The sequence below is a fragment of the Octodon degus genome, unplaced genomic scaffold (assembly GCF_000260255.1).
Source record: "Octodon degus isolate 3935 unplaced genomic scaffold, OctDeg1.0 scaffold00012, whole genome shotgun sequence".
Classification (NCBI taxonomy): domain Eukaryota; kingdom Metazoa; phylum Chordata; class Mammalia; order Rodentia; family Octodontidae; genus Octodon; species Octodon degus.
Window position 1 is genome coordinate 12813647 of NW_004524588.1, and position 26848 is coordinate 12840494.

Genomic DNA, 26848 nt, shown 5'->3' on the forward strand with positions numbered 1-26848 from the left:
ACAACCCCCAACAAAAAGAGCACTGTGGATATCTATCATGGTATCACATGGTTCCAACATTACTTTCTGATTTTCATCATTGGCTATTGAAAAGAGTGCTGCTGAGAATATTTTGGTAGAGATTACTTTCCTTCTGATTTATTTCCTTTGGAGTTTATTGCAGAAGCACAATTTCCTGGTCAAAAAAGCCCTGTAGGTTTTATGATATATTGGCAACTTTCTAGAAATATAGAATCAATATGGAACCAGATATTTATCTGTTTACCAGCTTCATCTCCTCAGTATTGGCATGTGTAACTGGGTTTGCTAGTTAACTGCGTAATCAAGAGACCTGAAAGCTGTAGTTGATTACAGATTTAGTAAAGCAGTTGTTCGTTTGTGTGTGCGGATATATATATATATATATATATATATATATATATGCACGTCTGTGTGTATTTTTGAGACAGTCTTGCTGTGTACTTCAGGTTAGCCTTGAGCTTGCTGTGTAGCCCAGGCTGCCTTCAGTTGAGGTTGGTGTTCCTGTCTTGGCCTTGTAAGTGCCAGGATCACAGGTGTGCACTGCCACACCTGGCTCATTTTTAAAGCAAGATTTTTTTAAAAAGTGTTGAGTGTTTTGCATAGAAACTGATTATGGCTATTGCATATTTTTTGATCATTTTAATTTTTGTATTTTACCTATGTGGGGACTTAGAAATATGTTTTTATCATGATGTACATATCCTTAATCATATTTTCTAAAACTAGAATCTTTTTGAAAAAAACCTTTAACCTACTTAGATTATTTGAATGGTATAATTATGTCTCCGACTTTATTAGAATATTCTGATTTCCTTTCATTTTAACATTTTTTCTTATTACAAAGGTTCAATATTTTCATTTTAGAAATTTACGATTCATTCTAGTGCTAGAGACTTAATGCCTTACATTATACTCATTTTGGACTCTTCTACCTTTTTAAAAAATGATGTGAATGTTCTGTGGATCGCTTTATATAACCTGCCTTTTTCTTTAGCAGTTTGTAGTTTTTCCATGACATTTAATATTTTTCTATAGCATTTTTATTAACTGCGTTGTGATCTGGTGGAACCTACGAAGTGTGATGGCTTACTGAACTAATATTGCATATACTTTTTTTTTTTTTTTTTGGTGCTGGGAGTTGAACTGGGGACCTTGCGCTTGCGAGGCAGGTGCTTAAGCCACTGAGCTATCTCCCTGGCCCTACATACACTTTTATAGATAGCACTAGAATTAAAGCTTTTGTGGTTGTATACACATCTTTTTTTTTTTTTTTTTTGCGGAACCAGGGATTGAACTCAGATCCTTGCGTTTGCCAGTCAAACACTTATCCTACTGAGCCATCTCCCCGGCGCCCATACACATCTTATTTTTAAGATTTGCAGCTTATTATTATATTTTGCTGTTGTGTTCTTTGCTTCATGGAATAGTTCCTTTAGTGTTTCGGAGTATTTCAGAAGAGTTCCTACTCTAGTTTCCATATCCAGCCTCTTTACCTGCCCTTGTGCGCCTCTGTCCTTACACCCCTATCCCCTTCCTCCTGTCTAATGATGGTGTCTTCTATTTTTTTTTTTTGTTTTTGGTTTTTTATATTCCATATACTAGAAAGAATGTACAAAATGTGTCTTAAGTCAAGCTTATTTTTCTGTTTAACTCCATATCCATCCATTTTCTAGCAAATAACAAAATTTCATTCTTGGGGCCGGGGAGATAGTTCAGTAGAATAATTGCTTACCTGGCAAGTGCAAGGGCCTGAGTTCAATCCCAGTTCAAAAAAAAAAAAAAAAAAATTGTTCTTAAAATCTTTTTTGATTATATTTGTATAACTTAAGTGACTTGATACCACTTTTTTAAATATCAAAAAAACAGGGCGCAATGTAGTAGGCCAGTGTTTGTCCTTCAGTTACCTATGAGACTCAGGACAGACTCCTCTAAGAATGAGGCTAGCTTTATTTTCTCAACTGCAAAGTAGCTATCACATGATCCATCTTAATTTTCTTTCCCATTTTTTTGTTAGTAGAAAATTAAATAATGTATGAGAACATAAAATTATGAAGTATTTGATAAATACAAGGCATTGTCAGGCAATCACTTCGTGTTCATTGGGTAAATGTAGCATCACTGCTCCTTTGAAATACTTTAGAATTAACTGAAATAAAAGAGAGAACTAAGTTGTTTTTTGAGACAGAGTCTTGCTATGTAGTTCAGGCTGGCCTTGAGGTCACTGTGTAACCCAGGCTGGTATGTTCAATGATTGCTGAATGAAAAGAAAATAAAGAAAAGAGGCAGTGTGGCTAATTGTTTTCTAGAATTGAAAAAAAAAATTTGGTTCTCAGAATAAAAGGAACTTATCAGGTTTGATATGGTGGCATATACCAGTAATCCCAGGATTTGGGAGGCTGATGCAGGAAGATTACTGCAAGTTTCAGTCCAGCCTGGGCTACACAGTGAGTTCAAGGCCAGTCTGGACTAAATGAATACATTTAAAAAAATATCCAATGTGGACCATAAAAAAATACTTCTTAGAGTACAAAAAGCATGGAGATCTAATGTAATTTGTGCATTGGGATAAAAATTTGATTTTTTTATCAAATGTATAAATACATTGACTCAAAAATAGTAATGTAATCTGGAAGACTATGATTTAGAAAGTGGCCACAGTTTTGTGTGAGGAGTTTGAATAAAAAGGAGCTATGGCTAGGAATCACTACATGCCTATAATTCCAGCTGCTTTGGAGGGTGAGGCAGAAAGCTCCAAGTCTAAGCCCCTGAGCAGCTCTCTGAGACCCATCTAAAATGAACAAGAATGGGCTGGGATATGGCACGTATCCACCGGGGGTTTAATCCCTAGCTTGGCCTCCCCCAAAAGACATGTGAAGTGTAATAGTTCTTAATATTTTATAAATAATTTTTAACGTGTACATAAACTAATATCATAAATATACATTTTAATATTCAAGTACAACTTATTTGGATTGGCAAATTAGGGAGATCGCTTTTTAAAAATTAAAGTCTCTTGGCAGAAATATTACTTAAATAAGTTTCTTTTCAAATGTAGCACTTCTCACTATAGATTTTCAAGTTTGGAATTATAATAGTTTTAGGGACAGCTGGTTATTATTTTAGATCTTTTAGATTTGTAGGAAGAAACGCCATTTTGGGGGGGGCTGACTCAGGCTGTCCTGAGGGCGGGACTGATAGGGCATGTGGTGTTGGATCAAACCTCGGTTCCCTGTAGCTACCTAAGCATATCTAAGCATATGCTTTAGACCTGTAGACGTGAGCTATCTCACCAGCCCGAAACTCCATTCTTTTAGATCTTTCTTAGTAAGACATTTACTGTATGACAGCGTGTTGGTTTTCCTTGTTTAGAGTTGTTGTTCTAGGTGAAGGTACAATTTAGCACTGGTTTCTGGCAATTCTAAAGTTCATTGATGGCCGCTAACTTGCTCTGGTTTTCGTGTGCAAGTGCTGTGGCTGTTTTATATACTGTAGGTAACTAAGAAACTCAAATACTTTTCCTATACTCGAGCTTTCAAGAAAAAAAACCAACATTTTTTGAATTTTTTTCTCACGACTACATTAAAATTTCCTATTTTTTATTGTCTTTTTTTTTTTTTTGAGTCAGGGTCTCATTATGTAGTTTAGGTTGGGCTTGAACTCACTATGGATGGAGCCCAGGCTGGCCTTGAGCTCAGAGCAGTCCTCCTACTGCAGCCTCCTGAGTGCTGTGATTACAGGCATCTACCATCATGTTCAGCATTCTTGTTGCCTTTGGTGGTAGAAAAGAAAGGTTCAAAAGTTTTCTTCAACTTAGTTGTAAGAATCTGAATCCACTCTCACTTTTACTGTCTTTTTTTGCTCTAGACGAGGTACAGGGGTGATCCAGACTGACGAGGCAGCATTTGAATCCTTAGCAATCATGTCTGGTGGCTGTATATTCTAACTAAATTAAAACTTTTAGTTGATTAGCATGCTTTATATTATTTGATTTTGATATGTGTGGTATGAAGACTTTGAAAATTAGGAGACTTCTATTACTTTTAACTCATTTCAAAATGCTTTTTTGTTTATGTTTTAGTTAGAATTAAAAAGCCTTATTAAAAAGATAATGAGTACATTGTACTTCTTTTTGTTTAACAGAAGGTGACAACAGGACTTATACACGTGAAGAGTTTTTTAAAAGACTGACAGAAAAGGAAGGAAAATGCCGAAACCAGTAAGTATATGTTACTACTTTTGACACTATTCCTTAATAAGACATTGTTACCGTAGTTCTTATTTTTTGGGAGTTGGTCAGATTTGGGAAAGTTGTTGGAAGAATGTGCACTGCTGCTGTCACTGTTAGATTACTGTAGCTAAAGCAGTTTTGTGTGGGCAGTGGAGAGGAGACCTGGTTGATGTTGTAGTTAATTAAAATTCATGCTCATGGGGGCAGACTCTCAGTGCTTCTGTCCTTTGTTAACATCCTTCAGTCTCTCCACTTTATTTTGTCCTTAGTTAACTTAAGGAGTGTGGTGAGGATTAAAGAAATCTCATACACATTCACTGCTCAGTAAATGTAACTGATTGTGAAGAGAAATAATGGAAAGGTCAAGAGGGCTTATGTGCATTAATTTTTCATAATTCTAGTTTCAGTGCTAGTGATATCGATATTATATACACTGATCATATACTAAATCAGTTTCCTTATTTTAAAATTGTGTGGTTCTTCTGGACTAACATTCTTGTTGTCTCATCTAATAAAATGGAATGTTCTCAGTACTGTTGACCAATAAAATTTTCTAGAAAACATTATAGTTATTAGAGTTTTCAGGCATAAATATCACTTAGGAATGACTTTAATAACTCAGCTGGCAGCAAGACATTGTTGATGGAAAAATATAAAAATAAACAGAAGACCAGAAAGAAAGAAGTAAACTTTTCTATTTACAGATGACATGACTATTTTTGTAGACTGTCCTTACAAATACATAAAGCAACTATTACACCTAGTAACTGAATTTGGCAAGATTTTCAGATACAAAGTTATATATAAAAAAAGGGTTTTTTTTTTGGTTCTTTTGTATTTTAGGAAAGGGTCTACAGAGTGTTCAGGGTCTCACTACTAGATTGGACTTGTAGTGATCTGCCTGTTTACAGCCTCCCAAGAGCTGGGATTATAGGCATACGCCACCACACCCAGTCTCAATTGCCATCTCAGCATGCCCCGGGAGCGGGGCCAGTATTTCAGGCCCAGGGATCAAACCCCTGGCCCCTGATAAAAAATAGTTTTTAAAGATAAATTCCTGCCAGTTTGAAAACTGAAGTTTGCAGACTTAAAAAAAAACAAAAAAAACCCACCCAAATGTGTAGAAGTTGTACAAAATTTCTATATTGGGGGACCCCTCAAGACCCAGCCCAAGCCCAGCAGGTGAGTGAGAACTTCCTCTGTGCTCTCAGGACCCCTCTAGACCCAGCCCAAGCCCAGACCCATTGAGTGTGTGGGAGAGCTTCCATGCTCCCCTTTGCCTGCTGGATCCCGCTGGACCCAGCCCAGGACCACTTGTGAGTGAGTCCTTCTGTCTTGCTCTCTGGACCCCTCCAGAACCAACCCAGGCCTGTCATACAGGCCTGGGGTGAAACTCTGCAGCTGAAGTCCCTGCAAAGAGGCTAGGGGCCAGAATCGCCCAGCTAGTCCAGGGGCAGAACATCTTATCAGAGGGGCACAACAAGTTCACTTCCAAGGACTGCAGCAGGAAGAAGCTGAGCACAGCAGCCAGATCCAAGCCAGGCACAGCTGGATCAATTCACACTTCTTAGATCTGCACCCGAATTTCAGTAGGTGCTAAGGTTATCACTGCATCAAAGCTCTACACCAAAGGCCAGAGGACAGTGATATACAGAATGACAAAGAGAAGGAGCAAAATGCAATCTCAGGCCCTGAGCCCACCCACAACAAGTGTAGAAGACACTAGCACAGAAGAAATTGGGAATCACACAGCTGAAATTTCTGAATTAATAACGTCTGAAGTAAAGAAACAACTGCAGAAAGGTATAGAAGAACAAGAATCAAATGCAGAAGCTATACATATAGAGGAAATCAGATCAGAAATCTGAAGTAAAGAAAGGATAACTATAATGAAAGAATTAATAACTGCTTCTCAAAAAGACACTGGTAAAAGAAGGAGATTAGAAAAACAATGGAATCCTTGAATGAGCAACATAGGAAAGAAATAGATCGCATGAAGCAGAGTCGAAGAGATATAGAGGAACTAAAAAAAATCACAAGCTTGCAAAACTGTTTGAGTGAAAGTGAAGATAGAGTTTCAGATCTTGAAGATGCCATTGCAGCTAGTGAAAAGGTAAGAAAAGATCTCTTAAAAACAACTAGAGGGCCGGGGAGATGGCTCAGTGGAATAAGCACTTCCCTGGCAAGCACAAGGACCTGTGTTCAATCCCTGATTCTGGAAAAAAAAAAAAAAAAACAACTAGGATGCAGGAAAAAATAATCCATCACCCAAGACAATGCAAAGATGAAAAACGTGAGACTAATAGGCATCAGTGAGAAAGAAGGAGTCCATACAAATGCTGTAAAAAGAATATGGGCAGAAGTAATAGCAGAAAACTTTCCAAATATGGGGAAACAATCTGACATTGAGTTAAGCAAAGCATACAGAACTCCAGATAACATCAACCTAATTAAAAACACACCGAGACATATAATAGTCAAGATCCCAGGAATCTAGCACAAGAACAATATACTGAAAGCCGCTGGAGAAAAGAAATAGATCACATTAAAAGGAAAACCCATCAGAGTAACAGCAGACTTCTCTTCACAAACCATGAAGTCAAGAAGAGTATGGAGCAGAGTACTTCAAGTCCTCTATGAAAACAAATTCCAGCCCAGACTACTGTACCCTGCAAAACTTTCTTTCAAGTGCGATGGAGAAGTGAAATATTTCCATGACAAAGAACAACTAAAGAATTTCATGATGACAAAGCCAACTCTACACAGACTGCTGAAAGATGTTCTAGAGAGGGACCAAAATGATTAGAACTCCATGAATGAGGACAGAAGGAACCCACTAAATTGGACAAACAGTTAAACACAGGAGTAAAAGGAGTAAACAGCAGGTAAATAACATGTCGATAGTAAATCAATACATCTCAATTATAACCATCAATGTAAATGGACTCAATTCACCAATTAAAAGAAATAGACTGGCACAGTAGTTTAGGAAATAAAATCTAATAATATGCTGTATACAAGAAACACACTTAATTCATAAAGACATTCATAGGCTGAACATCAAAGGATGGAAAAAAATAATACATATCCCAGCACCTCAGACAAAAGCAGGTGTAGCAATCCTGTTTTAAGACAATCTCAACTTCAAACCAAGAATGATCAAATGAAATAAAGAAGGCCACTACAGGGGGCCTGGCCCTAGCTCAGGCCTTTAAGTGGCTGCTTCCACAAAGCTGTCAGCCTCAGGTTGCTGGAGTTCGAACCTCACACCTCTCCCGCTGGCCAAAAGTGCCCTGAAGGCATTCGAGGAACCAAAAAAAAAAAAAAAAAAAGAAGGCCACTACATACTGATTAGAGGAAAAATTCAAGAGGAAAAGGTAACACTCTAAATATGTATGCACCAAACACGGGAGCACTCAACTATGTAAGACAAATCTTAATGGGCATGAACAATCTAATATCCAATACCATAATCTTAACAGGAGACCTTAACGCCCCATTATCCCCACAAAATAGGTCAAGCAGACAAAAAATTAGCAAAGGAGTGGCAGAACTGAACCAGAGCTTGGAAAAAATGGACTTAGTGGAGATACACAGAGTGTTCCACCCAACCACAGCTGAATATACATTTTTTTCATCTGCACATGGATCATTTTGTAAAAGACCACATACTAATCCATAAGTCATGCTTAAGTATATGCAGGAAAACAGAAATTATGCCATGCATATTATCTGACCACAGTGCAGTGAAACTGGAAATAAATGACAAAAGAAACCAGAAAAAAATCCATAAATACATGGAAATTAAACAACACTCAGCAACCAGTGGGTCACAGATGAAATTAAACAAATTGAACAATATCTACAATTGAATGAAAATTCAAACACAACTTACTAGAATTTATGGGATGTGATGAAAGCAGTTCTCAGAGGGAAATTTATAGCTGTGAACTCACACATTAGGAAAACAGAATGGGAACAAATAAACACCCTAGTGTTGCACCTTCAGCATCTAGAAAAGGAAGAGAAAACCCAACCCAAAGCCCAAAGACGGGAAGAAATCAAAGATTAGAGCAGAAATTCAATCGAGATAAAAACCGTTCAAAGAATTAACAAATCAAAAAGCTGGTTCTTTGAAAGATTAAACAAAATTTCTGCACTGAAAACTGAGAAATTAAAAGATCTAGCTAGAAATTAAAAGATCTGGAAGGCATAAGTCATGCTTAAGTATATGCAGGAAAACAGTCCTAGCACTTTGGGGGCTGAGGCAGGGGAGTTGGAAGCTCAAGGTTATTTAACAAGACCCTGTTTCAAACTAAGAAAGGACTGGAGAAAGATGTAAGTACAAGGGTCCTAGTATTGCTATCCAGTAGTCCGCATGAAGATTTGACAATAAACTAGTGTTTATAGATTTGTTTACAAGTTACTATTAAAATGTCAGTTCTCCCCAGATGTATTGGTAAATTTAGTTCATTTCTAGTCAGTTGAGTCCCAGGAGGCTTTTTTTTCAGTAAAAGTAATTGTGAAAGCTATTTTAAGGAACAACAGTTTAGAATGTTCTCACACACCTGGATTTTATGACTTAGTCTCAAGCTTCAGAAGTAAGACTTGTAGTTTTGGTGAAAGGATAGGTTATAAGATCCAAGGAACAGAAATAACATATATACACACTTGGAGTCATTAGATTTTTGACAGAATGGTTACACACTTGAATGGAGAAATTTCTTTTCAGCAAATGTTGATGGAACAAAGAATTATATGAAAATCCATGAACATTGACCCTTTACTTATATTTTAGAATTAACTCTAAATGGAATATAGACCGAAGTACACAAGTCCAGTTTATGAATGTTCGAGGTGAAAATAATAGGAAAAAATTTCGTAACTTTGAGGTAGACAAAAGTGTCTTATGTAGTATACAAAAGGTTGGAGCCTCTTATTAAAGAAAAAAAAAATCAAGACTTTAAAGTTAAAGCATTTTTTCCTTTTATGAAAGGCAGCAGTAACAACATAGAAAGTCATGAAAAATCCAATAAGTGCTAACATAGTTGTAATGGGGGACCTTAACACCCCATCATTACAATAGGTCAACTGGACAGAAACACAAATACCAGAACTGAACCAAACCTTGAACAAACGGACTTAATAGATGTCTACAATGTTCAGTCCCACTTCACAGTTCGTATTCTTCTTAGCTGCATGTGGGTGTTTTCCAAAACAGACCACATCCTAGCCTGTACAACGTGCCTAAGTAATTGAAATTATCCCATACATGCTATCTGACCATAGTACAATGAAATTGGAAATCAGTGGCAGAAGAAACCACAAAGACCACATACTAATCCATAAGTCATGCTTAAGTATATGCAGGAAAACAGAAATTATGCCATGCATATTATCTGACCACAGTGCAGTGAAACTGGAAATAAATGACAAAAGAAACCAGAAAAAAACATTAAATACATGGAAATTAAATGACACCCTACTCAGCAACCAATGGGTCACAGATGAAGTTAAACAAATCGAACAATATCTACAATTGAATGAAAATTCAAACACAACTTACTAGAATTTATGGGATGTGATGAAAGCAGTTCTTAGAGGGAAATTTATAGCTGTGAACTCATACATTAGGAAAACGGAATGGGAACAAATAAACACCCTAGTGTTACACCTTCAGCATCTAGAAAAGGAAGAGAAAACCCAACCCATTTAAATACATGGAAACTAAGTAATACCCTAATGAACAACAAAGGGGTCACAGATGAAATTAAGGAAGAAATTAGACATATATACCAGGGTTCAAGAATGTAATGTTGGTTTTCATGTTTTATACCGACTCTGTTGTTTTAACTTGGTACTTAGTGTACCCTTAGTCTGCAAGTCAGTTTCTGTAAAGCCTTTTTTTTTTTTACAATTTGAGGAATTGGATGTAGAACCTTGCACATGTTTGGAAAACACTTTACCACTGAGTTATGCCCCAGACAAGATCCTATTCAAAAGCAAGGGATATCTTTCCATTTTCTGATACCCTCTTTGATCTACTTTAATAGAGTACTATAGTTTTCAGAGTACAGGCAGTTAGATTGATTCCTAAGTATTTCATTGTTTGGAAAGCTATTGTGAAAGGTGAGGCGTGCTATTCCTAATTCCTCTTTCAGCAAATTTGTTATTTGGGTACAGGATTGGTATTGATTGTTGAGTATTGATTTTGTATCCAGCTATACTACTTACTTTGGTTACTAAATCTGGAAGCATTTTAGTGGAGTTTTGGGCGTCTTCTATGTAGAGTATCATGTCATCTGCAAATAATCACAGCTTTCAGTTTTGTCCATTTAGTGTGATGTTGGTCATTGATTTGTCATGGATGGCTTTTAGGTTGAAGTAGATATTTCTATTCCAATTTTCTATAGGGCTTTTATTCTGAATGGGTGTTGGACTTTGGCCAATGCTTTTTGTGCATCTGTTTAGGTGATCATATGCTATTTGTCCTTGGCTCTATTAATTTATTTACTTGTGTATGTTGAATCATCCTTGCATCCCTTATGTGAATCATACTTGGTCATGGTGTGTAACTTTCTTGATGATTTGCTGCATTCTGTTAGTATCTTATTGATGATTTTTGCATCTGTGTTCATGAGGGATATTGATTTATTTCTCTCATTTTAAAGAGATTTTAAAAACATTAAAAATGATACAGAATTTCAAAGCAAGATTTTAGGATATCAACAAAGGTTATTATATTGTATATTGTTACCTTCTAATTCTTTTTCTTGATTGGGTCCTTCTGTAGTTTTATTTCCAAGAATGAATTTGGGAATATTGCTTCCTTTTTGGTTTCATTAGAGTTTAAGATGTAGTAGTATTGAGTCTTTTCTGAATGTCTTATAGAATTCAGCAGTGAATCTGTCAGGGTCTGGGTTTTTCTTTGTGCGTAGGTTTTTAATGGTTCAATTTCATTGCCTGATACTGTAATGCTTACAATTTGTATATCTTCTTGATTCATCCTTAGTAATTCATGCGTATCTAGAAATCTGTCCATTTCACCTGCGCTTTCCATCTTAGAACACAGGTTCTCTGAGTAGGTACAGATGATCTGGATTTCTGCAGGATCTGCTTTGATTTCACCCTTTTCATTCTTGGGTGAATAGATGAGTCTTTTTTTAAAATTTTTTTGATAAGGTTGACTAAGAGCTTATCAATTTTATTTAGTCTGTCAAAAAACCAGTTCTTTGATGCAGTGATTTTTGTATTGTTTTCTTAGTCTCCATTGCATTAGTTTCTGGTCTGATCTTTATAATTTCCTTTCTCATTAGTGCTTTGGACTTGCTTTTCTTTGTCCAGAAACTTGAGATTCAACATTAAGTTGTCCGTTTGAGCTTGCTCTGTTTTCTGGATATGAGTACTCACTACCGTAAATTTCCCTCTTAGGACTGCTTTCATTATGTCCAGTAAGTTCCAATATATTGTATTGGCATTATTATTCACTTGTAGAAACTGCCTAACTTTTTTTTCTTTTGGTACCAGGGTTCAAACTCAGTACCTTGTGCTTGCCAGGCAGGTGCTTATGCTGCTGAGCTATATCCCTGACCTCTCTTAATTTTTTTCTTTAATTTCAGTTATGACCTATTGGTTGTTTAGGAGGGTGTGATTTAATTTCCATGTGCTTATGAAGTTCTTGTGGCTTCTTTTGCCATTGATTTCCAATTTCACAGCACTATTGTCTGATAATATGCATGGGATAATTTCAGTTCCTTTGAATTTACTTCAGCATGTTCTGTTAGTATATAGTTTATTTTGGAGAATATCGCATGTACAGCTGAGAAGCATGTGTGCTTTCTCGTGGGGTGGAACACTCTGTAGGCTTCTACTAAGTCCATTTGTTCAAAAGTTTGATTGAGTTCTAATAGTTCAGGCCTGGAGCATAGCTTAGTGGTACAGTGCCTGCCTGGCAAGCATGAGGTCCTGAGTTTGATTCCTATTACAAAAAAAAAAAAAAAAAAGGTAAAAGAAAATTTCTAATATTTCATTGTTGATTTTTTTTGTCTAATTGATCTTTGTTATAGTGGCATAATGAAGTCTTATTATACTTGTATTAGTGCTTATTTGACTTTTCATATCCATTCATACTTGTTTCATGTAGTTGGTTGAATGGGTTTTTGTTGTAGATATATTTATGGTTATCTTTTCCTTTTGGATTGTTCCCTTAAGGAAGCAAGAGAATAACAAGTACAGAATGAATTTTGGTGCTTACCTGTGGGGGAATTGAAGCTAGGGAAATTCATTAAAAAAATCACAAACAAATCAGTATATACAATCATATCTGTTGTTTCTAACTAAGTTGGATTTTTAAAAATTTTTTGCAGAACCAGAGATTGAACTCAGGCCCTTGCGCTTGCCAGGGAAGCACTTATTCCACTGATCCATCTCCCTGGCCCTTAAGTTGGATATTATATTTATGCATTTCAATTTGTTGTTTTAGTTTTTTATAGATACATGTATTACTTTGTATCTTTTTCAGTAAGATATTTTAAAGCGAAAATACAAGATTATTTTAAAGGAGGATGAATCTGTAAGATTTGATCAGTATTTTAGATAAAAACCATAATGTATGTTGAGGTTGTAGTTGTTACAATGACTAAGATATGTAAAGGGAAATAATGAGACTAGAGTTTTTATATTTTAAAGTTACAAAATAGGTTTGGACTATAGTGTGAGGGATTCTGGGTCAAGATGCTGCTGTGGACTGAAAATTATTTTGCTCAGGCATGCTAGATTTTTAACATAATCTCATTAGAATTTATTTGTACAAGACAATTAACTTTTAAAATACAATCTAGCAAGTAAAAGGGTTTTAGAAAAATTTCGTGAAGAATACATTTGCAGTATAATACTACATATTAGATTTTATGTTGACAGAAGCAAGGGCTAGTGAGTGACATTAGGAATGAACTGTCTGCTCTGTTGTTCGACATCTCTGTGTCCGCCCCCCAAAGGTGGGGACCCTTTGAGTGTCCATGGAAATGAACATAGCTTCTCCTAGTATTGTTGAAAAGGAAAAATGAGTGCAGTGGCAGGGGTTCGATTTCGGATGTGCCATGCCGGCCTGTTCCTGGGATGTGCTGAGACAGCAATGGAGACTGGGCGTGGTGGCGCGTGCCTGTAATCCCAGCTCTTTGGGAGTGTGTACGCAGGTGGATCACTATGAGTTCAGTCTGTGCAGTGGGACGCTGCAGACCTTGTACTAAAATAAAATAAAAAAATTAAAGTTTTAAAGAAAAAGGCTAAATGGCAGCACAGACAGTCCAACATCCCAGTATATGTTAAGAATTTAGTAATGGATAGTTTTATTTTATTTTTATGTTTTGTATTTAATACAGTACAGAGTCTATAGGGACTCACTACACAGATTGGACTCAAAGTGATCCTCCTGTTTTAAGCACTGGGATTACAGGCATGCGCCACCGCACACCATCTCAATTGCTGTCTCAGTGCTAGCACAACTCGCTGGGGATTGAATCCCCGTCCCTGTGTCTGCTTAAGCAGGCAATTTAATCTGCTGAGCTATCTGGCTGGCACTTAGTAACAGATATTTTAAAATGAGAACTTCATAATCTTTTTGTTTTTCATATAGATTTAAGATTTCATGTTATGAAAATCAATCTGTATCACTTTAATAAAATATCAATCAGAATAGCTTTTCACTCTTCTTGCATAAAAAATACATTCTCTTTCCTAATGATTGTCCCTTTTGCTTTTATTGCAGATCAACGTAAGAGTAACTACGATGGATGCTGAGTTGGAATTTGCCATTCAGCCTAATACAACTGGGAAACAGCTTTTTGACCAGGTACTAAACTGCGTGCAGCATAGAGCTTGTGGCACCATCGTACGGATATTAGTGCATGCTTCTCTGTGTTTTCCTGTACTTTTGTCAGTAATCCAATAATATACTTCATTGATAATGCAGCAGTGTAGCACTTGTAATTTTTCATAGTATGTGTTCAGATAACTGAGCAGGTATAGGGATGTTCTTTATTTATTCTCATTCCTATATTTATGGCAGAAGACTTTATATTTTAAAAGAATTTTAATTCATACACATATATAATGTGATGTTACTATTATATATATATATATATATATATATATACACGACGTATAATGTTTAAATTAGGTTAAACATATCTACTCAGTTACTTGTTTTTGAAGAAACATTAAAAATCCTTTCTTTTAGCTTCTTAAAATGTACAGTGCATTATTGTCTCTGATCACCTGTTTCATAGCACACCAGGGCTCGTAGAACCCGTTGATCAGCCCTTCCTCCTCCTCCTCTCCCCCCACCCTCCCGCCCTCTCCTAACCGTGATTTTGTTCTCAGTTTTGTGAGAAACTTTTTCATTACACATAGGGGACAGATTGTGTGGTACTCTTTTTTTTGTGCCTTGCTTACTTAGTGATTTCTGTTTCTATCCATGTTATTGCAGGATAGGACTTTTAAATAATAATACCAGCAGGTCTTTACCATTGCCTGTGAAAATCATTGTGATGGTGATTAAAAGGAATTATGGACATAGTACATAGTCTGTTAGTGAAGTAGGTGAAACTCCTAGATCAGGCAGTAGAGGCAAAGGGTGAGGGGTGATATGATGTAGGTGACAGCAGTTTGGAATCATAGACTCATGACTTCTTAGGCCAGGGATGGGCATAGAGGTCAGAATGTCCCATTGAGTGACTTGGACTGTTGAGCTTGTCGTTTTTTACCTCCTAGTGTTTTTTTTCAGGACCTTGCACTTGCCAGGCAGGCACTTAGGCCACTGAGCTACATCCCTGGCTTGCCCCCCTCGGTCTGGAGAGTCTCAACCCTGTGTGTTTGTGTGTTGAAGGAAAAAAAAAGGGGGGGCTGTACTTGGAAACTGCTCTCAGGGATTCTGATTTAATTGTTTGGGCCTATTACATAGTTTTTTTAAAATTGAAGCTGCTCAGATCATGCTGTATTATAATCTTGTCAGCCATCAAGTTTTACTGAGAAAAGAGATCAGTGCCTTTAGGCCAAGTCAAAAATGAGAGAGAGCGAGAGCAAGAGAGAGAGAGAAAGAGAAAGAAAGAAATTGCTGCGAGAGAGGAAGACAGTGTATCTTTCATGGCTTGAGACTTAGAGGGTCATGACATTGACATAGACTTCACGTAAACTATTACACAGCAGCAAGGTACAAGTCTGCAGTCCAGTGAACTTGACCTTGATAATGAGGTTGACGAGGCACTGGCCTTGGCCAGTTGAGACAGACGCGTCAAAGAGTTGACCCCAGCCTGGAAGCTTACTCAGACCCTGTCTCAAAATAAGAAAGGAAAACAATGATAAAAAGAGTCTAGTATTGCAGCAATAAATATGTATTATTTATTGGGTGTCATTGGTTTTATTAGGTGTCGTTCTGTGACATACTGATGCATACCTTGTTCGCTTCTCTTCTTGAGACAGGCTCTTGCTATGTATGCAGTTGAGGCTGGCCTTGGACTCACTAGGGAGCCCAGGCTGGCTTCACACGCGCAGTGATCCTCAGGCTTCGGCCTCTCACAGGCTGGGATCCAGGCATGCGCCACCACGCCTGGAGGATGCAAAGCTGATGAAGTAAACATTTTAAGGTTTTGAGAAGTTTTGCATTTCCTGATTAGGCAATAATTAATGAATTTTTAAAATCTTAAAACGTTTTCTTTTTAATGAAGAAAAGCTTTTTTTGTTTTGTTTTGGTATATATGTATGAGACACTTTTTAATGTAAAAACGATAAGCAGCTGTGTACACCATGCCTGTGAACTAATAAACCACTTCTGTTGATTCTGCTGGGCTTCTTCGTGCATTTGTATGTGGGTATGTACACACATAGACACACCTTAAATAAAAATGTAAATGCAGTTAGCATTTATTTTACTTAAAACTCATTAAAATGTTATATTGAGTAAACATGACACTTCAGAATTAATCATCGAGTGAGCTCTTCTGGTACTAGATGTTGAGATTATAGCGCTGGCCAAATAGCTCAGTGAATTAAAGTGCCTGCAAGCAGACACAGGGCTGGGTGTTCAATCCCTGGGCTTGCTTTGCCAGCCCTGCCCCTGGGGCATGTTGAGATGGCAATCGAGACTGGGCATTTGAGACTGGGTGTGGTGGTACGTGCCTGTAATCCCAGCTCTTGGGAGGTTGTAAACAGGCAGATCACTGAGTCCTATCTAGTAGTGAGACCCTGAATCCGCTATAGATCCTTACCTAAAAATACGAAAAAAAGAAGAAAAAATTCCCTGTAGAATGTGAAAAAATAAATAAAATAGAATCATGTCATTTGGAAACCAGGGAAAATGAAACCTTACATATTTTATTGTATGATGACATGTAGAGGCTTAAAGTGTGCAGGCTCTGGAGTGATTCTGCCTTTAGTAGTTCCAGCTGCACCTGCTTGACACTGGGAGTGTTAATCTCTTTGCCTCATTCTTTTTTTTTTAATTATATTTTTTTAACATTTATTTATTTATTTATAGTGTGTGTGTGTGTGTGTGTGTGTGTGTGTGTGGCCAGCTCAGCCCACCAGGGGGCGAGGCTGGCTGGCATGTGGTGCTGGGGGATTGAACCGTGGTCCCTGTGCTTTGCCAAGCTTGTTCCAAGTAGGTGCTTTAGACCACTGAGTCATCTCGCCAGCCCCAAACATTTAATTTTTTTTTGGAGGGGGGGCGGAACCGGGGATTGAACTCAGGCACTTGTGCTTGCCAGGGAAGCGCTTATTCCACTAAGCCATCTCCCCGGCTCCTCTTTGCCTCATTGTTGTGATTTGTACAATTAGGGTGATGATAACACCGCTCTTAGAGGCTTAGTTTTGAATCCATGTAAAGTGAGTGGAACAGTATTTGATGTTTCACACACACCTACATTAATACTGTAAACGATGGTGTAGAGATTGAGTATTGCTGTTTGTTACAGTTTCTTACTAATTCTGTCAACATTGCTCTGTTTCTTGACAATTTCCCTTGGCTCAAATGGAAGAATCTAAAAGTATTGGTTGGTAGTAGACTATGTGGATGAGCTGGCGGGTAGATAGGCAAGGCCAGCAGCAGGCTGAGGCATCGGGAAAGAGGGTGCGTAGGTTCGGGGCTCCATGTCAGCGGAGTCCTACTGTTGATGATAATGTTAGATTGAGGCCAGTTGTGAAAGTTAGAGGTGCTTGTTTTGAGAGCATAAAGTCCTTTGGTGTGTGCTTTCCTTAGTAGTCTTTGCTAACCTCTTCATCCAGCTTCTACTTGTGAGAGTAAAAGTATCCATGTGCCTAAAGAATATACAAGAAAATCTATTAGGGTGCCAGAAATAGGGAAATGTTGGTGGTTTTTTGGTACTGGGAATTGAACTCTTAGGATCCTGTGCTTGCCAGCCAGGCACTGTGCCACTGAGCTATGTCCCTGACTGTATTTTTATCTTTTCTAGATTCTTTTAAAAGGCATGCTCTGTAGTATAGTAACACAAAGTATATACTGTATACCATCTGTTGTGTATATTATATACTGTAGGTCTTGTAAGTAAATTTATGTATATATCTACAGTAGTTCAGTGCCTGGCATTTTTTTACTTAAAACAGTATGTGATCAAAAGTTGCTGCTTATATACCCAGAAGGACGGAGAAAGCTGGTGCGGGGAGGTGAAGGCTGCTAGGGACAATCACGGCTGGGCGTGCTGACTCCTGTGTGCTGTGGTAGGCTGCTGCTGGTTACAGCAGTCCTGCGCGCTCCTCTCCACTAGCCAGTGCTGAATGTCACGAAGCAGGAGGCCAGCTGCTTGGATTCACTAGTGCACTGCTCTTGTCCTGTACGTTTCCTGCTCCTGCCACTCTGAGCTTAACTGTTCTCTGTGACTCTGCTGGAAAAACTTCTCTTTTGCCAAAGTTAATATTGGTGACTGCCTTTCGTTTGCACCAAATTGTTGATTATTACTGATGAGCTTTTGTATAATTTGTGTGACTCTTTATGTTCCACATCTTCCAGAAATTGCTTTTTGATGAATCTGTTAACTGTTAAATGTTTTTTCTTATTTTTAATATTTTTATGTGTATCATTTCAGTGAAATTTTTCAGATAAGGAAAAGTAGAACAGAAGATTCAATTCACTATTCTGAAATCAAAAGCCTGCAATATTTTGAGATTAAAATAAGCCAAGAATGTTCATCATTAAGAACTGATATTAAATGTTTTTGTAAAACTTTCTAAACACGGATGAGGTCACTTCTCCTGACATTCCACGTTTTAAAATAGTTTTTCTTTTTTAACAGATACTTTTGTTAAATGTGGGTATGGTGGGTATGCATCTTACAGCTATCATTTTATTTTTTCTGCTACTTTTGAGTGCTTATTAAAAAATAAAAGTGTCTCTATTGTTACATTTTAAAGGAGAATGAATACACTATAAATAATAACACAGGTAATGATGATAGGATAGAATACATGTTTGAACCAGTAGGATATTAGGTGATGCTATCAGGGAACCAATGATTAATTTTATCTGGATGACAGGAGAACTTTCTTCACAGAAGAGGTGTTAGTTCAGCAAGTCTTGAAGAATAAAGTGTTCAACAGGCAATAGAAATACAGAAGAAACACTCTAGGCAGAGAGAAGCGTGAGCACAGAAACGTAGGAGGGTGAAGTTCACGGCGTGCCCCAGGAATGGGGTTCTGCTCAGTGAGATCAAACAGATTGCATCAGACTTCTTTTTTAGTATCAACATGATACTGTTTGCCTAAATGATGTATTTGTAGGGTAAACTGAAAGAAGCATGGGATTATTATAACTATATTCTCCTGAGCTGTTAATTATTGATACTATGATGGGAAATAAGATGATACAAAAATTCAAGTAAGAGGAGATGAGTAAAGTGACACTACAAAGTTGGTTATAGAAACTCTGAATGTTAAGTTAGATGTGGTAGCATACACCTGGCTTCCAGGACTTTGGGAGGCTGAGCCAGAAGGTCACAAATTCAGTGCCAACTTGTTAAAAAATGAGTTCCTGTCAAAAAAATAAAAAGAACATTTGAATTTAATGTTCATTGAATATGTCAAATTTAGCAAAGGCCCTTTCTCTGGCAAAAGTAAAGTTTTGTTCTTCTGATGTATATAATATGTAGTGTTAGTTACCTAGTTATAATTAAATTGCAACTATTTCATTTTGTTTTCTAGGTGGTAAAAACAGTTGGTTTGCGTGAGGTCTGGTTTTTTGGCCTGCAGTATGTTGATAGCAAAGGTTATTCTACATGGCTTAAGCTAAATAAAAAGGTTTGTATGATCCAATTAACTTACATTTGAAGTTGTAAATTTGAGCTGGTAAAGCTAAGGGCCTGACAGATTCTGAGCCTTTACAGCTGTGTCTGTTAATCATTCCAAGGTGTGGGGTCTTCTCATTCATTGAAATGCTGTCAGTTTTTATCTTAGAAAAGGATATGCTCGTTTTTCTACTTGGAAACTTATCAGGCCACCTAGATAGCTCAGGGGATTAAGCACCTCCTTAGGCAAGCGTAGAGACCGGGATGTTCGATCTCCAGCACCATGTGCCACGCTGGCCCCACTCCCAGGGTGTGCTGAGCCAGCAGTGGAGTCCAGGCGTGGTGGTGCACACCTGTAATCCCAGCGCTGGGAAGGCTGAAAACAGGAGGATCACTACAGTCTGAGCTGTGTAGTGAGACCCTATACCAAAAACATTTAAAAAAAAAAGAAAACTTAACATTTGAGGGTCTCTGACTTTAGGCAAGTATTACAAGTGGTGTAACTAAATACGTGTACCCTGATTTAAGCATTTCTTGGATAAAGCCAGGCATGGTTGGGCAGGTCTGTACTCCCAGCACCACAGAGGCTCAGAGGATTGTGGATTTGAGCCCAAGCTGGGCAGCTTAGTGGAATTCCATCTCAAAATAAAAATTAAGAAAAGGGCTGAGAGATACAGCTCATGAAGGTACTGGACTTAACCCTTGTACAGAAAAATCCAAAGGATAAGCTGCTTGAGTACATTAAGAGAAGCTTTCAATTGTAGCTGAAGGTAGAATTTTTTTTCTTGCATGTATGTTTGCAGATTTACAATCTTACATAGTACTACTTATTGACTTAGTCTTTTTTATTAAGTTAGTGGTACATTTTAGGTATACATAATGATCACATTTATTATATATAAGGCATTTGTACCTATAGATGGTATAACTTCTTTTCCCATTCCCCTATCCTCCCTTCAACCATCTTCTCTTTCTTCTTTATAAAAGCTTTGTTTCCATTTTCATCTTTTTAAAAAATAATTTATTTGGTCCAGGATCTCACTACACAGCTTGGACTTGTGGTGATCCTCCTGTCTCAGCCTCCCCAGTGCTGGGATTCCAGGCGAGCACCACCACATTGAGACTTTAGCCAGATCAGCATACCCTGGGGTGGGACTAGCATGGCATGTGTTGCCGGGGATTGAACCTGGATCCTTGTGCTTGCCAGGCAGGCACTTCGACCCCTGAGCTATCTCCCCAGACCCTCATCTTTTTTTTGACTTAGAATCTTTGATTTTACTTCCAACTTTCCTCTAAAAAATGTGACTAGATTTATTTATTATGAATTTGAGATTTTTGTTAATTACACTTGAAATTACTGTTCCAGGTAACACAGCAAGATGTTAAAAAAGAGAATCCTTTACAGTTCAAGTTTAGAGCTAAATTCTTTCCTGAAGATGTTTCTGAAGAATTAATTCAAGAGATAACCCAAAGACTTTTCTTCTTGCAAGTTAAAGAAGCCATCTTAAACGATGAGATATATTGCCCCCCAGAAACTGCGGTTCTTTTGGCTTCCTATGCTGTCCAAGCCAAATACGGAGATTATAATAAAGAGATTCATAAACCAGGCTACCTGGCTAATGATCGGCTACTACCGCAGCGGTAAGTGAAACATGTCTTTAGATTATATTCTCTGAAAATTTTACACTAGAAGTTTCTAAATTTAAAAAAGAAAAAGGTTTCCCCCAAGATTTAAGTCTTGGAAAAGTACATCAGAAAGTATATTTGAAAAGTGATGACCTAGCTACCACATAAATTTATATGCTAATTACCTAATACTGATTTTTTTTCTCCTGATTTCCATAGGATGGGCAGTAAGGAGGCTTTGATGTTTGAGCTTGAGAAAGGATGTCGGTTGTTGCTTATTAACAATTCTGAAACAGGTAGAAAGGTGTTTAATAACTAATTAATAAGTTTTGAGAAAGGGTCTTTTAAAGTTGTTCAGGCTGGTGTTGAACTTGTGATCTTTGAGCCTTTGCTTCCCAGAGTGCTGGGCTGTAGACCTGGGCCACAGTACCCAGCTGTTTTTATGTTTTATGTCTGTTTGGTTGTTTTGTTTTGTTTTTTGTTTTTCGGAGCAGGAACTCATTGTATCCTGTAGGCTGCCCTTGAACTCACTTAACATAGCCTGGGCTGGCCTTGAACTCAGGATGATCTTCCTGCCTCAGCCTCTCAAGTGCTTGGATTGTAGGCATGCCACCACCATGCCTGACTTTGTACATTTATAGAAAGGCTTTTTCACTGAGGCTTTCAGTCTTATAGGCTAGTGCTATGTTCCATTCTGCAGTGTTGAGCTACCTCTTTAAGTTATCTTAAAATATGCCATAGAAAGGGGAACTAGGTTTTGAGTACTGATTCTCCCCATTGGTAATTGCATAACCTTGAATATGTAGCCTGAAATTTCTGAGCCTCAATAACTACATGTGCGAAATTCAGATAAATGTTTTCTTCTGCCTAACATCCAGCTTGTCACTGGGTGGTGTATAACTTTTAACTATAAAGTGATACAAATGTTATTTGATATTATTGTTTGTGCAACATAGAAAGTGTACTGTCAAATATATTTTAGAATCTCAGTTGTTGAGCTTTGGTAGCACACATGTCCTTGGAAAGACAAAGTACATTGAGATCTCTGTTTCAGAACCTGGAAAAGTTCTTACTGTTCTTGAAGTCCCACCACCCATCACTAGTGTTATACTTGGCACCAGTCCCCAAAATGAATTTTGGTGAGGACAAACTGTAGAAATGTTCTTCAGGCTTTGGTAATTATTCCAATGCTAAGTCCTTTTTTCTTGGTCTTTGCTTTTCTCTTTTTGAAGCAAGATTTCACTGTGTTGTCCAGGCTGGTGTTGCATTCCTGAGATCTTGCCTCAGTCTTTTAAGTACTAGCACTACAGGCATGTGCCCAGCTATCTCAGATTTTTTAAATAGTAGTTGAGTAAGCAATGACTAGGACAAATGTTGTTTGATCTCTGTTTTTAAGTGTAGAAGAGGAGAGAAGCCCCTATGTAAAATGACCAGTGATTTAATGTCATGGAAGCCAAGGTAAAAGAGTGTTTTAGGGAGAAGAATGGCCAGCACTGTCATAGTACAAAGATCAAATGTGAGGAAAAGCTGAAGTATCTCTTGGGATTAGAGATCGGTAGTGACTGTAGTAAGAGCAGTTTCAGTCTGTGTTCCCTGTTGAAACCGGGTCATGGATTGGGAGCAGTGAATGACAGGCGTAGGGATTCTAGTTAGTGCAAAAGGACAGTCCTTAAAAGAAGTTTGGCTCTGGAAAAGGTGTGAATGCTGTAGGGGTACAAGGTGGGTTTTTAGGTTTATTCCTTCAGAGAGGGGGAAACGATTCACGCTTAGACTTCTCCAGGGCTACCGTTGTCCACAGAAGGGTGAGCAGTGGGCTGCGCTAGGGGATGCGTCTTAATGAGTCAGAGGCAAGAGCTGGAGTGTATGCATACAACGGACAAGAGAAAACGTTAACACAAGGACAGAGTTTTCTCTCCAAAAGCAAGAGCTTGAGCATAGATGCACAGAGAAAGCAGCAACGTGTAAGAAAAACATAATCTGACTCCATTAAAAATCCATTTTGAGTTATATATAACTTGTCCAGGGAAGATTAGAGGCTTAAGATTCCTTTATATGCCAAAAAATTCCGGGTTTCAAGTAAAACAATGGTATTTTCATACCACAACTTTTGCTATTGGTAAAATAGGATCTAAGTATTCATCATTAAAGGAAAGTGAAGCATTATTGTATGGCACGAAGAATCAGAATCAGAATCTACGATGTGTAGAACAGTAAAGTATAAGCACGTTGACGTCCTGATCCTGTGTTACGATACTAACAGAAGTAAGAATGGTGGTATAATAATGTTTATACTTGAGTAACGAACACTGAGGAAACAAAAGAAACTAATATATAATTTAAGGCATACTTGGGCCCAACTATGGTGGTTTTCTGTCCTTTGATTTTCTGTATTAAAAATGAGAAAGCCAGCCCAGGTATGATGGCACATGCCTGTAATCCAAGCATTCAGCTGGCTGAGGCAGGAAGATTGTCATGAGTTCAAGGCTAGCCTGCATTACATCGTGCATTCAACACAAGGCCAACCCCAACGCAAGACCCTGTCTTCAAAAAACAGAACAAAGAGAGAGAAAGCCATTTTTTAGGTTCTGTTTATTCGTTAGCAACATTGGAATTTCTATAAGCTATCATTATAACAGATATAATTAAAGCTGTTATTTAAAATAAGCTGTCGAGAAGCCTTTTACTTTGAGCTAATTATAGATTAAAATTCTATTTTGTATATGTATTTGTTTTTGAGATAGTGTCTCATTCTCTTATTGAGGCTGACCAAAAAACTCGTGGCTATCCTCCTGCCTTAGTCTCTCAAATCCTGGAATCATAGGTGTAGGCTACTCTACCAGGCTCAGAGTCCTGGCAGAGTAGTATCCAAAAACGATTGATTCCAGGTATCCTCCTCCCACATGACAACATCTTGTGAAAGTGTAGGTCAGTACTGCAGTCACCCTGCTGCCATGACCGTCTACTCACCTTACCGATTTCATCACTGTTACGTGTACTCGTTGTGTTTCTGTGTTTAGTTCTGTGCAGTTCTGTCATGGGTATTGATTCCTACGGCCGTCACTACAGCCAGATTAACAAAATGATTCTAGGCTTCTAATAGAATATTAACTTTGAGTCATAAAGGTATTATGGATTTCCCCCCCTTTTAGTGTCCTGGAACAGCACAAACTGACAAAAGAACAATGGGAAGAAAGAATACAAAACTGGCACGAGGAACACAGAGGAATGCTAAGGTAGATGGTAGACTATTTCATGTGTAGTTTTTTCAAGTTAGAAGTATTTTTTTTAAGTTAGTATTGCATCAGATTATCACTGTAGACTCATTTGACTTATGAATAAATGTAAAAGTACTAAATTTTACTTCAATGTATTTTTGTACTTTTAATGTTTAGATACTTAAGTGTTTTATATTTACCTTTATTTCAACAGGGAAGATTCAATGATGGAATACTTGAAGATTGCACAAGATCTAGAAATGTATGGTGTCAACTATTTTGAAATAAAAAATAAAAAGGGCACTGAGTTGTGGCTGGGTGTTGACGCTTTGGGCCTGAATATTTATGAGCATGATGACAAGTAAGTGAGTCAGTGGCATAGTGAGCTAGTCATTATTCAGTGGTCTGAATGGTTTTCACAGTATGTTATTTGTAAGTTATTTTTTATCTTGATTATCTGTCGTTTTTTTCCTCACATTAAGAGATTTGTTAATGTCACAGACTGTTAGGTACTATATTTCCATTTTCTGATCAGCACTTTGCAGTTTCAGAATTCTATTTCTCATCAAATAGGATGGAACTTTTATTTGAAGTTTATCTTTTGAGAGATGGCAGTATTGTTCAGTGGTAGCAGACCACTTGCTTTTTGTGTTGCTCTGGGTTTGAGCCCTAGCACTGCCAAAATTTTTGAACAAGATTCCCTCAGTAGGGTACATTTTGTTACATTTTATTATGCCTAACAAATAGAAGTTCGTGTATGTAAGAAACCTGAAGCAATGAGAAAATGAAGTTAATAGATGTTTATTACATTTAATACGTTAATTAAATGTTTATTACATTTTGGAACAGGGTTTTTGAACATGGTATCATTATTTTGAACACCAGTAGAATATCTCTATGTTAAGCATAGTGAGCATGCTATATTTTGCAGTTGGCTGCCTTTTTGTTTTATGTATAAGTTAATCAGTACTTTTTGCATTATACATAAATATGCTAAATAAACACTGTTATGCATATAAAACTCTTTAAAATATGCCAGATTCTTGCAGTCCTTTTTAGAAATAAGTATAGTTTTTTTTTGTTTGTTTTTTTTCCAGAACCGGGGATTGAACTCAGGCCCTTGTGCTTGCCAGGGAAGCGCTTATTCCACTGAGCCATCTCCCTGGCTCAAGTATAGTTTTTTATATCTTCTTTTATTATCAGACCACAAAAGAAATGAAGTCTGTACCAGTGAAACCTTTTCCTAAGGTGTTACAAAATTCTTTATTTTTGCATTGGTTCCAGGACTGTATCTTTCATATACGTATATCAAGTAAAGTATATATTCTAAAGCATATATGATGATTCCAAAAAAGAATTTTATAGATCTTACTCCATTATATTACAGAGCAAGTTAAGATGCTATATTAAGAAGAAAAATTTTGATGTCTTTAGAAAACATCATTTCAGGGGCCGGGGAGATGGCTCAGTGGAATAAGCGCTTCCCTGGCAAGCGCAAGGGCCTGAGTTCAATCCCCAGTTCCGCAAAAAAAGAAAAAGAAAACAACATTTCAAGACTAATTTTTATGGACTGACTCTACTTTTCTTTTTAACATTTTTGTATTGATTTCCAGGATTGTCATGGACACTTGTTTTAGATTTTTTTTTTTTTTAAAGTAGAATATAAATGTAGTGAAGTACTTATAACATTAGAAGTATTGTGCTCTGATGGCCTGCTTTTCAAGCAGACTGTGATTTATCTCAGTGGCCATTGTAAGGCAGTATGCCACATTGAATACAGGACATTTTATGTAGAAAAATAATTTACAATGCTATAGGACTAATTTACTTATGCATTAAAAGTAGCACAAATAGGCAGAAATCCTTGCTTTGTCCTTGCAAAAATCCAAAAGTCTTGCTGAAAGTTGTCTTTTGGCCAGTGAAGCTGTCGCATCTTTCATTCTTGTGATGAGGAGATGATGGTAGGGCATTTGATGGATAGTCTGCATCAGTAAAACATATGAAAAGAAGCAGTTACTTTTTCTGATCTAATTCCCTATACCTTTGTGAGCGGTGTGGTAAAAAGGTAGCAGCTATTGTATGGTCTTAGAGTCTGATTGCTAGTCCTGCCATTTATCTAGCCATTCGCATGTGTGAATATTTAAAACCTTTTTTTTTTTTTTCTCTATTTGAGATAGGATTTTAGTATTTAGTTGAGGCTGGCCTTGAACTCACTTTGTAGCCCAGGCTGCCCTTGAACTTGTGGCAGTCCTTCTGCTTCAGTCTCCCAAGTGCTGGGATTATAGACATGTGCTACCCATGCCCAGCCTAAAACTTTTATTAAGATATAATTTAAATAGCTTAAACTGATGCATGTAGTAATGAGACTGAACAAAATAAAAACTAAGTAGAACTAGTTTGAATAAGTGAGCCCAAGAAGTTCACTTCTATGCCAATTGTTAGATGGTTTTTTCTAGATGATTAAAAAG

At 37.4% G+C, this 26848-nt stretch overlaps 1 protein-coding gene across 1 annotated transcript in view; it reads left to right on the forward strand.

Annotated features, from left to right (window-relative positions):
* The first annotated feature begins 4161 nt into the window (after positions 1-4161).
* Positions 4162-26848, forward strand: part of Rdx (radixin) — a 64664-nt gene continuing 41977 nt past the window's right edge. Inside the window, exons 1-6 of the mRNA XM_004626216.2 lie at positions 4162-4237; positions 14016-14099; positions 19457-19552; positions 20906-21180; positions 24315-24398; positions 24595-24741. Coding sequence (XP_004626273.1) covers positions 4226-4237; positions 14016-14099; positions 19457-19552; positions 20906-21180; positions 24315-24398; positions 24595-24741 — 698 coding nt within the window. The 5' untranslated portion in view covers positions 4162-4225. The remainder of the gene's footprint in view (positions 4238-14015; positions 14100-19456; positions 19553-20905; positions 21181-24314; positions 24399-24594; positions 24742-26848) is intronic.